Source organism: Pochonia chlamydosporia, assembly GCF_001653235.2.
Source record: "Pochonia chlamydosporia 170 chromosome Unknown PCv3seq00008, whole genome shotgun sequence".
Lineage (NCBI taxonomy): Eukaryota > Fungi > Ascomycota > Sordariomycetes > Hypocreales > Clavicipitaceae > Pochonia > Pochonia chlamydosporia.
Genome location: NW_019154043.1, coordinates 309,006 through 321,481, shown reverse-complemented (window position 1 = coordinate 321,481; position 12,476 = coordinate 309,006). Strand labels below are relative to the sequence as shown.

The 12,476-nt window shown below is 47.8% G+C and overlaps 4 protein-coding genes across 4 annotated transcripts; 3 read left to right on the top strand and 1 right to left on the bottom strand.

Moving 5' to 3' along the window:
- Positions 1-885: 885 nt before the first annotated feature.
- Positions 886-2,055, top strand: VFPPC_14117 (hypothetical protein; the record flags this gene model as incomplete). Its single annotated transcript, XM_018291887.1, has 1 exon — positions 886-2,055. The coding sequence occupies one exon, from the start codon at positions 886-888 to the stop codon at positions 2,053-2,055; it is 1,170 nt and encodes a 389-aa protein (XP_018138580.1).
- A 2,188-nt stretch (positions 2,056-4,243) lies between these two features.
- VFPPC_14118 (hypothetical protein) lies at positions 4,244-4,872 on the top strand (the record flags this gene model as incomplete). Its single annotated transcript, XM_022428903.1, has 3 exons — positions 4,244-4,417; positions 4,468-4,807; positions 4,865-4,872. 3 exons carry the CDS (start codon positions 4,244-4,246, stop codon positions 4,870-4,872), a joined length of 522 nt encoding a protein of 173 aa, XP_022284088.1.
- A 1,838-nt stretch (positions 4,873-6,710) lies between these two features.
- VFPPC_18196 (heterokaryon incompatibility protein (HET) domain-containing protein) lies at positions 6,711-7,520 on the top strand (the record flags this gene model as incomplete). The annotated part of the gene is made up of 1 exon (XM_022429846.1): positions 6,711-7,520. The coding sequence occupies one exon, from the start codon at positions 6,711-6,713 to the stop codon at positions 7,518-7,520; it is 810 nt and encodes a 269-aa protein (XP_022285123.1).
- Positions 7,521-10,650: 3,130 nt separating this feature from the next.
- VFPPC_06809 (prion-inhibition and propagation domain-containing protein) lies at positions 10,651-12,405 on the bottom strand (the record flags this gene model as incomplete). Its single annotated transcript, XM_018285780.1, has 1 exon — positions 10,651-12,405. One exon carries the CDS (start codon positions 12,403-12,405, stop codon positions 10,651-10,653), a length of 1,755 nt encoding a protein of 584 aa, XP_018138583.1.
- Between the last annotated feature and the right edge of the window lie 71 nt (positions 12,406-12,476).

The following is a 12,476-nucleotide window of genomic DNA, read 5'->3' as shown; positions in this document are numbered from 1 at the left end:
TCTCCTCTGGAGTTTAAGCTCGGCCGACTGAGAAAGATTATTGCCCATTGAGTGGGAATTTCAGAAAAGCACTAGAAAATTCTTGTCATGTAACAAGTGTTTAGCCGTTCTTACTCAACGTTTGGAGAAATATATTGATATTTGTGGCAAATCTTTTGCAGCCCTCACCTGCTGAAGGATACCTTGTGTATGCTGCTCCTACAACAAAGTATGCTGCTTTTGTTAAGCAGCTAGACGAAAGCTGGCTCTGTAATCTTGGAAGCCACAGGCAGCTCACTTTTGGGTGACGGGTGACGCGGGTCTGGCCTGGGATGTGGCAACTTTCGCTCCTGCGGATACTCATGGTCATTAACTTGCCTCGCAGGCTAGGCCCATTCGACATATTGTCGCGTATGAAATCAGTCCGGGTCCCATCGGTTGTCTGATACGTCTAGGCTTAGCCCCTCGGTTGGCTGGGATAGTCGTAGGGCATGTTACGCGTATTTAGGAGAGCCAGTATGAGACAAGACGAACATGGATCAGTTTCCTTAACAATGGCAAAATTTAATTTCATTGAAGAGAAGGATCGAAAGCAACATATTCAATGCAGGCTAACTACAAGCCTCGGCTCAGGATGAAACAGAATACCTGCAGAGGTTGTTGGCGCGCGGGTTACGAGACAATGGTGCGGGCGGCCAGGACAAGCCGCACAACATCATTAACCCTGACACGATATTTTCCTTGCGATGGGACCTCAATATAAATAACTATACAGAGCCATTATTTAATGTCACTATATCTTATCATTCGTGTTTACTCAGCCAGCCGTTTGCCCTTCCCTTACCATATCCGCTCATTACTTTTGTGACCCAAGAGCCCTCTTTTCTCCCTCTGCAACCCTTCAAAATGAAGACGCATATTTTCCTTACGGCTGTCAACATAGCTGTTGTGAACGCACGGTTTGGCCAAGAGCAAGGAGACGGCGCTATTGCCGCTATTGGTGCTCTTACAGATCTAGGACAACCTGGACAGGCCGCAACTCTAGCCGGTCAATCTATACAGTTTCTCCTCGCAGCGGCCAACCCCTGTGGTAAACTCACACAAGCAGACCTCATCTTAAGCCAACTAGGCACAAGTGATGCCGCTGTTGCAGCTGCACGGGGACTTGTAGCAGCTGAGCAGAACTTCAACCCCTTCGTTGTCAGCATTCCATCAATTTGTTCGGATGCTGCTCTACCCAAATCTCCTGAACTAAGGGGAGTTGTGCCGCTAATTGATCCCGCGGTCGTCGGCTCAGAGACCGAGAATGATAATGCGAAGGCGTCTACAACCAACCCGTTCCAAGCCGATGGGCTCAGTGTTGCTCAAGTAATGATTGCGCAGGGCTTCTCCAACTTCACTTCCGTGGCTGCTGATGGGACGAAGCAGACGAACACAAACAAGCCGGTAACTGGATCGTCGCCAGATCAGGGGAATAAGGCGCCCGCAAAAGATGCTCCCACTACCACCAAGTCACCAACGGACGTTGGTTGCGCAAATGTTCGCCCAACGACCTTGGTCACGGTTGCTTCGCCATCTGCTCAACCCTCAGCAACAAACGCCGCGAAGCCAGGAGGATGTACTGGTAGTGGAAACACGATGACTTGCTCCGCTCCCCAGCAAGGAACAGGAGCAGTTCAGAACGATGTCACCGGCAATTTTGATGGGTTTCAAGCATCCAGCATCCAAGGCCTAGACTTTGGTCTTTGTGTTCCTACGATGAAATTTGAAGCCGGTCTCAATGGGCGGTCCAATACCGAATTCACATTTCAAGCTGTTGATCCGCTTGTTAATAAGGGCCAGCAGGAGGCTCTGAATCCTAATATTATCACCAACCGAATTCACGACCAGCTCACAAATGTTTGTGGCGCAAATGCCGAGGCTAAAGCTGCAGTAGCGGCCGCCCAGGCTAAAATATCCGCATTAGGGACCAGGGATGCCGACACGGCGAACACATGGAACACGCTTCTTGGTTTCGAAAATGCCAATATTAACCCTGATAATGCCCCTAAGGCAGGGCTAGTGGGTCACACCTAGCTGTGCCATGCTGTTCTAAGTTAAATTTCGCTGGCGAAAACTTGATTTGTAGCGGGTATATGGGTTTTGTAAATGTTGGAAGGTTGTTATGCTAGCCTTAGAGTTGGTCTCGAAATCTTGGAGAATCATGTACTAAAACATAAGGCGCTGTTTTTCTTTTCTAAAAAATATTATAGATGTAACATCCGAATGTTGAATCAATTGCTGGCAAAGAGGCTGTGGTAGATGAGTGTTAGTCTAGGAAAAATGGACGCGTGGCGGTCTTGTCTCTCCTGCCTTGTTGTCCTCAACAGTGAATCTCTAAACACACTTATCGACAAGCCTTTGACATCCAGGTAAAACTATACGTATACTTGGTTAAACGACATTCTTTGTTGCGTTCATCTTTGTTGAAGTGGCATCTTGCACAAAATGTAGGCCAGGGTAGCTGGGCTGTGATATGAGTACAAACACACAACTGCAAAACTAGCATTCAGCACTAAATTGTTGCAATGATGCTACCGTTTACAAATTTAGAGTGTGCTATACAAATAGACGCTACTCGATAGACACTACAGGCTAATTACAACGGAGTCTTCGGTACAACCAGTATTTGCCATGGCGGTTGCGAATTCAAATTGTCAGCATCGAAGACATTTACTTGCTCCTTCACAACATGCTTAGTCCTTTGCATTCTAATGCTCTTGTGCGTGAAATCTGGTGATCGGTTCAACTTCAGGACGTGTCGCTGTCTCTCGCAATGCCTGGCGGGAGTCGGTAATGGACTCTTGCCTACCTAGGTAGGTGGCTTGTCTCGAATTCATCTAAGAGTACAAATCTGAGAGGTGGCAACTCAAGCACCCATGCTAGGCGAATGAATGAACAACTCAAGCCTGGCGTTCCTATCGTTTTGCTAAACACCACGGGGCACCATAGGGCGCGCCAAATCCCCTGTTGATACCCTTTGGCGCCTGGGTTAAGGACTGGACCAGAACCCTGTCAATTATCCCGTCGGTTCATGTGTGCACGCGTATGGTCTGGGTCGATGACGTGGTCTAGAGCCACGGAGGAGGCTGAACGGGGGACTCGGAGCCGTGTGGAATCATGATTTGAAACACCAATTGTTCGATGTTCACCCGATTAATCCGGGAATGCGGGCAGCTTTTCCGACGATAATGCTAGTAGTTTTATGATGTGCATGCAAGGTTAAAAGCCCCGAACGCACGATGGAGATCCGGATGAACTAGGGGTTGCCAACAAGACTAGCGATCGACATCTCGGTCTATATTCGCGCGAGATTCAGGCACAGGCATGAGACGAGACGAGACATGTTCAAACTGGTTAGAGTATCACCACTTTCAAAGTCTATATACCTGAAATGATGAAGGTCACCTTTTGAGGAAGCGCCTCCGCTGTGTCTACTCACCGTTCGTAGCCGGGCTTCATTGTGGTCCTGTATGCAACTCGCCCGTAATGGCATACTTGCGGACAACGCCAGCAAGTTTGTTTGCATATGGCATGTAAGAGAAGCTTTAAATGTGTTGCAATGTTGAGCGCAATTGATACGCTACCTTTAATATGGCAGCCAGGACCGAGCTGAGAATGATGGAGATCTACACTTGCTGAAGATCTGACCTGGGGTAGCCCTGCATCACTTGCTGCTAATGGCATGTCATGACGAAGGGACAATCAAGGGGAGGACATGGGACGTTATCATAGGGACAGGTGCTTGATACTTTGAACCAGGACAGGGACTCGGGCTATGGGTGCATGAAGCCGTCTACATCGTGATGTGATTACAGTTAATGTCGCGCCCAATGACTGGCCCTCTAAGCTCTACGACATGGTTTAGGAACTTCTCATGTTCATCATTTACGGAGTCCTCAACAGTGCCACATATTAGGATCTAGCTAGAGGCGCCAGCTAGCGATATCCGTGGGGTTTCATATCCGGATGAATTACACTTGCAAGACTGTCAAACACCACTGAAACTGTTTGGAATCTGAACCCACCGCATCTCCCCAAACCCGCTATTTTTTCCGAGAAGTAGACAAGTTCTAGAGAATATAAATAACCATGGATAGAGTATAAATCCTCTTAGCAATGCACTTCATCACTCTATTCACTGCTTGCGATCGTTTACTTCCAACTCCTTCGATTGTCTACTGACCAGCAGCTCGTTAGCCATTCTAAATTTCGTTCAAACACGATGCAGCTCACGAAAGTATTTGTTGGCGCATATATCGCATCAACCACTTTTGCACTACCAACTGCTCTTTTCCCCCTAGAAAAAAGGGCATTAGAGTTCCGCAAATATGCAGACTTCCAAGTTTCAGACGGCGTTGCGGGCAACGCGCTGAACGAGGTTAAAGCGAAATTTCCCGTAGGTACATGGCAACTGTGTATGAGAAACGAAATCTAAACCTATCCTAGATTGATACCAACAACTTGAAGGCTGTCTCGGAAGGAGATCTGGCAATTATCAAGGCTGCCCGAGAAACCGCTGAGGCAGCTGAAACAGATGCATTCAACAGCCAGATCAAAGCGACGAGTGGTGACGAAGCCAAGGCATTGCAGAATGGAAAAATCAAGAACAAAGTCTTAAAACTGTTTTTGGAAGTGTCAGCACTCCAGATTCAGCAGGCTCAGGGAGCGAGCAACCAAGCCAAGATAGATCAGGAACAAAAGAAACTAACCAACAACATCAACTTGGACAAGAAGGCGGCGGGTGGTGCTAGCAAAGCCGTCAACTTTGCAAAGGATGTGCAGCCTAGTAACTAGTACTAGGTGCTTCAGTGATTACCAAACCTTGAGTTTACTTGATACAAAGGTGTCTAAAAATATAACGAATAATAAATTTTATTTTAAATGGGATTATAACTCCTCTTGTATGTAAATGCCATCTATATCCGCCAGATTCAGCTACATGTTGCGTCATATGGTACCCGCGGGTATGCGACGTTGCCGCATATTACCTCTTCCATCTTAACTAAGAAGGCAATGGTAGCACTAGTTGGATACCACACAGGAGACCCTGCAGGACGATGCTAACACTGAAACGATTTAGGTCAAGCTAGAGATCTAAAAAAGAGGTCATACCATTGGGTATGCGGGAAACTAAACTCCACATGTGACAACATCAGTTGCAGTTTGCTTCCATCCTTAGTCCAAGGTTATCAGGGCAGTGTAGACTGTTAGAGATCAGCTATCTTATCAGAGATTTTTAAAGTGTAGTATATTTCCTACGTAAAGCGGAATTTTTCACCAAGCTTCAAACTTGATCTGCATGTATTTTCACTGCGTATGTGCCTGGTGTTCTTAGCCAACAAGGATACTGCTAACACACACAGACAGGTGACCAACCTTGTAAGGTTAGTGTGGCGCAGTGCAGGAGGCATCAGGTTGAGTGAATACCAAGATTTCCTTCCAATTGGAAATGTCGTTCCTCCGTGTGATCGTATCATTTGGTTTCTGATTAGTTTGTGTAACCAACAACAGACTGTTTGTTGGCCAATGACGAATATTCTGGCGGGGCTCGGAAGGCAGTGCTGCACAGCTCAACAGACTCTTTGAAGTAGAAATCGGTTAGATTCTGGAAAAGGCTAAATATGTGTGAGCTGCTCAATTCTCCAGCTCGTGGGGGCTTGAATGCTTGTGAGATGCCTTGTGGGACGCTTTAGGTATGGCTTTGAAGTGAATGAATATCCTCAGATACACCGATAATCAAGACGCTGGAACAAGAAAATGGTCCAGTGAAAGGCTTCGCATCAAATTAGGCAGCAAAGGCGCTAGTAAGCCAGTAGCCAAAGCCTTGCATATGCAGCTTGAGCGCATGACCACCGTTTTGCTGTCTGGTCCAACAGTCAAACTTGCGGGGAGCCACAGCAGCCTAGAGGTTGAACGGATGGCAATAATAAATTAATTTAAGACAACTCCACGTCTCCATGTCTTCCCTTTGCGACCCTTTACACACTCAATAGATACTAACTCTGCGCGTGTTCATCACAGCAAAGGCCAAAAATGGGGTACTTGAAGCACATCGATGCATCTGAGCCAGCATAACTAATTGGTACGACAGGTATACGCACTACTACACCATTCGCGACTGGGATTCAGCAGAATGGCAAAAGGCTTGGCCAACACTGACGAAGGAAGTTCCGATGATTTTAGAAGCTGCTGACGTCCCCACGGAAGGGCCTTGGACGGAAACGTCTGCGGTCACGCCACCGCTTATCGATGAGACTGAGGGGATAGACTTTAATGGAATTGCTGAAGATGGGCACGAGCCCCTTTGCATCCGTCAAGATGAGTCAAAGAACTGTTTTGTTAAGACGGCAAGAAAGCCTTACGATATTGCTGTAGCTTGTACCCTGTTGAGGGCGTACATGTTGGCACCCGAAATGGTCGAACTGAGGTACGTCACAGCTGAGACATTCATCAGTCATGATACCTCCCTGTACACGGTTCACGACGTAAAAGATGTTAACTTTTCTGCAGCTCTGATGGATATTGGAATACGGATTGGAAGCCAGCTCGTAGCCTTTATGCTGACCTTTGGCCTGGAGAACCTTGCCGATGTCCTTGGGGCGACGATGACGACGACGAGCTTCAAGTAGTAAGCGCCTAGGCTTCTTGAGCCTGTGGTTGTGCACAAAAGCGCTGATATTCCGACCGAAATGCAGTTGGAGATGGTAGAAGCTCAGCGTGCGACGTCTTCTACTGCGAACTGGCACAGGCGGGCCTCTCAATTTCCTTCTTTCTCTCACGTCGTCGATGAGATATGCGTAATGAACATTCGCTCTTGGTTGGCTCACTGTCAAGTAGATACTGCACATAGCAAATGCAGACCAGCGTCCTTTCATTGGCCGACTTTTCCTGGCGTTCAATTTCGAGTGATTGATGTCTTTCGGCGCTGCATCACTGTCTGTCCAGATGGATGCCAATACCTTGCATTATCGTACGTATGGGGTGGTGTTGATCAGCCAAAGCTCATATTGGAGGTGTTGGATAGGCTAATGCAAGAGGGCGGCCTTGATGTTATTTGGACGCGCATTCCTCAAACGGTCAGAGATGCAATCGCATTCTGCCAGCAAATTGGGGAGCGATATTTATGGGTTGACGCGCTGTGCATCATACAAGACTATCCCCGGGATATGAGGCTATCAATTTTGCGTATGAGACAGGTTTATGCGGCTGCTAAATGCACACTTGGTGCGATCTCTGCTAGCAGTGCTGAGGCGAGTATACTGAACAACTTCACAACCCACAAATGGACTTGTCTAACGGTCGAATCTCTCCATAAACTGATCGAAAAGTCACCTTGGAGTCAGCGTGCTTGGTGCTACCAAGAAAAGGTTCTCTCACGCCGCATGATCTTCTTCACCACAGACGGACTGTACATGCAATGTCAAGCTATTACATACAACGGTATGGGAACGTCCTTAGTTAGCGAGACAGACAGGGCAACCGACACCAGACAGGTATAATGTCGTGGGTGGAATGCTTCCAACGCACACCGCTCCCGAAGACGAGCTCGAGTCGTATCTGTCTGCGGTGGAGTACTACAGCGCACGAACAACCACAAAGCAGTCAGACAAGATGAATGCTTTTCAGGGGATACTTCAAATGTACAAAGGCACCTTGAACAGAGTCGTAAACACATTCTGTTTTGGTCTCCCGACGTTCACATTTGATCAGGTCCTCTGCTGGCGCTCCAAGTTGCATAATCCAGACGCACGTAACCATGCCTTCCCGAGCCGGTCATGGTTGGGCTGGGATCATGCCATCGTTTTCGATCGACAAATGGTGCGAAAGGCGCATACAAATCAATCGTTTGCCACATTAACTTCCGAAAAGCACGAGGACATATATATTCACCAAGCCGGACCTGGATTTCGGGAGATTACTGAGATTCGAAAGCCTGCGGATGGCTACTCAAAGCCGCATGGGTTTGGATTTCCTGTAACACTCAGAGGGTTCGGCCACTCATCATCAAGGCTGTGTTTATTCGCAAGTGTGGCGAAGTTGAGCATTGCTAGCAGCCCTCAAGGCTCAACTGGTCACGATGGCTTTTACGCCGTCTTCCCAAGTATATGTGATGACCAGTCAAATGAAGATTTAGTTCCTCCATTAGGCTTCATCTGGCTACAAATAAAGTGGCGAGAGCGACAAAAGAATCCTTGTACAATGCATTTCATGGCCTTGGCAGGCAATATCGACCCAAATAGACCAGGGAAGTGGATCATCACAATGCTTATGTGTCTTCGGTATTTGCATGGACGAGCGGTATCGGAGTACGAGAGGCTTCAAGTAATGGATTGCGAGCTTCCTGAACAAGAATGGTTGAAGTCCACAAGTACTATCAGTCTCATGTATCTTCATTAACTGATCTTTACATTGCCAAACGAACAGCATAGGTCTACTATTAAGATGAGTCGGGTAAGAGTCCAAATTGGTGGGCCAGAATGGGGCATAAATACTTCGAGATTGCAAACACATTAGAACAGCATGGCTAAAAGTCGTTTATAATTTATCTCTTCCGCTCAACAGCACCCGGGATCAGATGAAACCAGTGTTGGGGCTTCTGGTTCAATCATGATGTGAATCGCGTCACCTGCGAACCTGGAGAACAACATGCAGCGGTGAAGGTCGATGGCATGAGTTAGAACTTCGCCAATTGACATAAACGATCTATCCTTTTTAGGCCACCAGAAGGTGGCAACGCATAGCGATTGGCGTCCTTTCTTCCTAGTGGCGATCATGCAGATCGCCTAGCCCTCAGCCCTGTCATAAGTACCGAGGAGGGTGGCAAGTAAGCATTTCTGACTTGCAATGCTGCTCAGTCGGCAGTCAATTCTATCCGTGCTGAACTCAGAAAACCTTCCTAAGCCAACGCAAACAACATTTCAGGCTGCATGACATTCGCATGACTTCTCAAAGACCTCTCGGCCGCCGGAGAGCTCCACTGCGGTGCAGCGATCGCGTTGCACAGCACCAGTTCTTACGCTTCTCCCCAATGAAATGACAGAAGGGGCAGCTCTATGTCGATGAATGTCTTTCTAATGACTGGGACAGCTTCAGCACGAATGTGAAGATGCAACGGACGGGCAGGATGAGGCGGCACGCGGATCACGTTGCGACGTTGACGCAGCTTTGCTGATGATACTTGCCCTTTTTCTCAATGACAGCTACTTTCCCAAACGTCTGACATCTTACAGCCCCCAACGTTTGTTCCAATTATGTCTTCATTTGGTGAGCGCACCGCAAATCCCTCGTAAGACACGGTCCCAAGCCTCTGAGCCGTATCCCTCGTTTACTCTCTGAGACAATCAGCACAAGCCTGGCCCCTATGACTCGGCGCAATTACAGATAAGCCGCGCAGAAGTATTCGTGGATATTTCAGACATTGCTTAAAGCTTTTGGTGAGTACGGTGTAGGTATAAAAACCCGGCCACCTCCATCCAACTTGGTGTCTTCTTTGTGCAAGAACCAAGTGACTGACCGACCGCAAGCAAGGTGTTCATCCAATACATCGGCAACGGTGAGTTTCAGACGCAATATTTGACATACTTGGAGTTGACACTAATCTTGTTTGCCTTGTGAAGGGAACAGGAAGTCAACAAAGATGAAGTCCGTTTGGATCATGAGCGCAGCGCTTTTTGCCACTTCCATGGCGATGCCATCCAGCATGTCGACGCCATTTTCGGCGTTCAAGCGAGATGGCGCGTGGTGCGGTGGCGATCAGAGGATTTGCGACAGTAACTGCTGCACTGTACGTATTTTAGCCCGAAATTTACGTCTGGAGACCAAGCTGATGAAGATCGAAGCGTTCACCCGAATTTAAGTGCTGCCCTACATTCTGCATGTTTGGCATCGTAAGTCATTCCTCATCAACATTGGTAGTGAGCAGCTGCTGACGTGAAAACGAATAGTGTGCCTTCAATTAGACATGCATGACGAGCTTCTGACATGGGAGAGTGGGATTCAATTCCAAGCTGGCTGTTAAGAAGCTGCCTGTTGTTGGGCTGTCCTGGATCTACATTGAGATGGGTAAACCCAAATTGAGGGATATCTTAGTGGTTGAACATGGAAATTAAGCATGTCAACGGCTATTTTTCTGGTGCATCACTGCCACGAGAGTAATAGCAATATGTTCCAGGTCCCAAGTCAATGTTCTGCACTACCTATTATCACGAGAAGTATTCTGTGTGAATTGTCTAGTATTATTCTATCTCAGGGATTAAACAGGTGAATACAATGTATATGGATGACATGGAATGTTCTCTATTGCTATCGATAGTAAGATAGGACGCTGTGAAAACTACATTGTTCTTTGTCATGTTCTCCCGTTGTGCTGAGAGCAGTTAAATCGCACTGCGTTGATAGTACACATTAGCAATCACAACTAACGAGGCTGCCAATGACCGTAATCACCATAATATTGAAGCTCTTCCAGCCTATTCAAGTCCCCCACCAGCCGCATTGTACCAAGGTCAAAGATCAGGGACAGAGAAGGTTCGCCGATTGTTATCCGTGGGCTTGTAAATGTAAACAGCCACTTCTATTGGTGAAAGGTGGACGAATTTAAATGAATACAGACTGCAGCCTTTTACATACTTAAACCCTGCACCACCTTAGTTTTTCCACCACGGCCGTCTGGTCAGTTAGCAGACCTTCCTCGCCTTCCTTCGCTTTCTCAGCCGAAAAGCACGTCCGGATTACTTCCAACACGGATTCACCCGCCTGGTGAGTGACAATGTCTATGGCATCTTCGCTTTCAAAGAGGTCCGTCAAGGAGGGCAACGCGATTGCCTCATTCGATGCTTGGGCAAGTCCAATGACTGCCTTGAGGTCGTGTTTGGTATACAATGAGAATACATCGACCAAAGGCTGCCATGTCACCAACTCCAAAGCAATACACCCTAGTGAATACATATCAAAACGTTTCTGGAAAGTCTCGCGGTTCGAGCCTCGAGCCTGAGGATGCCTGTATAGATCTGCCTCTACCTCAGTGTCTGGCAGCTGTGTGAACGCCTTCGCTGAGTCGTCGGTGTCGGATCGTGCGTACTCGTAGCCAACGACATAAGGCTCAGAATTGAGGAAAACAGTGTCATCTGAACCCCGAGGAGCGAGAAAGATGATGTTGTCAGAACGTAGGTTCTTATGCAGCCATCCAGCCGTATGTAGTTGCAGTAACGTATTAGCAAGGGCCTGGGCCAACTCAAGCCGTCTTTTCAAGGACACATGAGGTTGCGATTGAATGAGCTGCTTCAAAGACCTAAAGTCCCAATCCGTGTCACCCTCGGGCAAAGAATACACAATACCATGTCTACCCTGAGCCTCTAGGGGCAAGTATCCCAAGCACTTCAACGATAGGAATGATTCATCTGAAAGCGACATAAGGAACACGGCGAGACGCTTGATCTGTTTCGTGTATTTGTCCCATTGTGTGGCGCCTACGGGCTTCCACTGGACTAGCACTTGTTTGTTATGATATGTCCCAAATCCAAGGCTGTTGACATAAAGCTCGCCCCCACTCCAGGGCTCTAATGATCTTTGTAAGATAGGCAGCTTGGGCATCTTTGGCATGGCCGTATCGCCGACATGGTTCAGCAGATTTGGTGTCACCTCGTCACTACGCTTGTCGGCTCCGAGGACTAGACGGACTTGTTTGAGATATGCTACAGCATTGATAGATTTGTCGACTTTGCGTGTTTGAGGAGCGTCATCAAGCATTTGTTTTATTTGCCCAGCCTCGGCCGTAGTAGTGGACAAAGAGATTGCTTCCCGCACAAGTCGGTTAAAGAGGCGCCTTTCTTCTTCTTGGACGGCGCTATCGGGAAGAAATTCAAGCTTGCTGATGAGCTCAGAGATGTCTGTTTGAAACTGCTTCAGTTTGTTCTTATCAAGAACTGCCCATCGGAGTCTCTTAAATGTTGAGTTGTTTTCCTGGATGATCTTGCCTGCCACTGTACTGAATTCAGGTTTCAAGCGGGCGAGTAGTTTAGCCACGCCGCGGGTTTTAGCTTCGACCGCCTGCGTTTCCTCGGCAGCTTCTGTGTCCTCCGCAGTGACACGCAGAGAGTATCGTCGTTGGAGCACCTCCGCTGAGCTTAGCAACGTCACAAGTTGTTGAAGTATGACGCTGGCAAGAGGCCAATTGATTGTCTGTCTCGGAGTGTTGTCGTGCAATCCAGCTCTCTGAGCCCAGGACAAAAGTCGCCATTCTTCGAAAACCAATGCCGTATTGATTATATCGCCGTCGATGCCCATATGTTGCGCCGTACGGATTAGCTCGATGGCAACAACACAGCCACGGAAAGCCTGCACGGCCATTGTCGTAAACTGCAACGCACTTGCCGCAATCTCCATGATAACAACAGTTCGCTGAACCAAGTTGAGGTTTTTTGGTGTTGTGAACAGCTTCTCGTCAGGGAACAGTG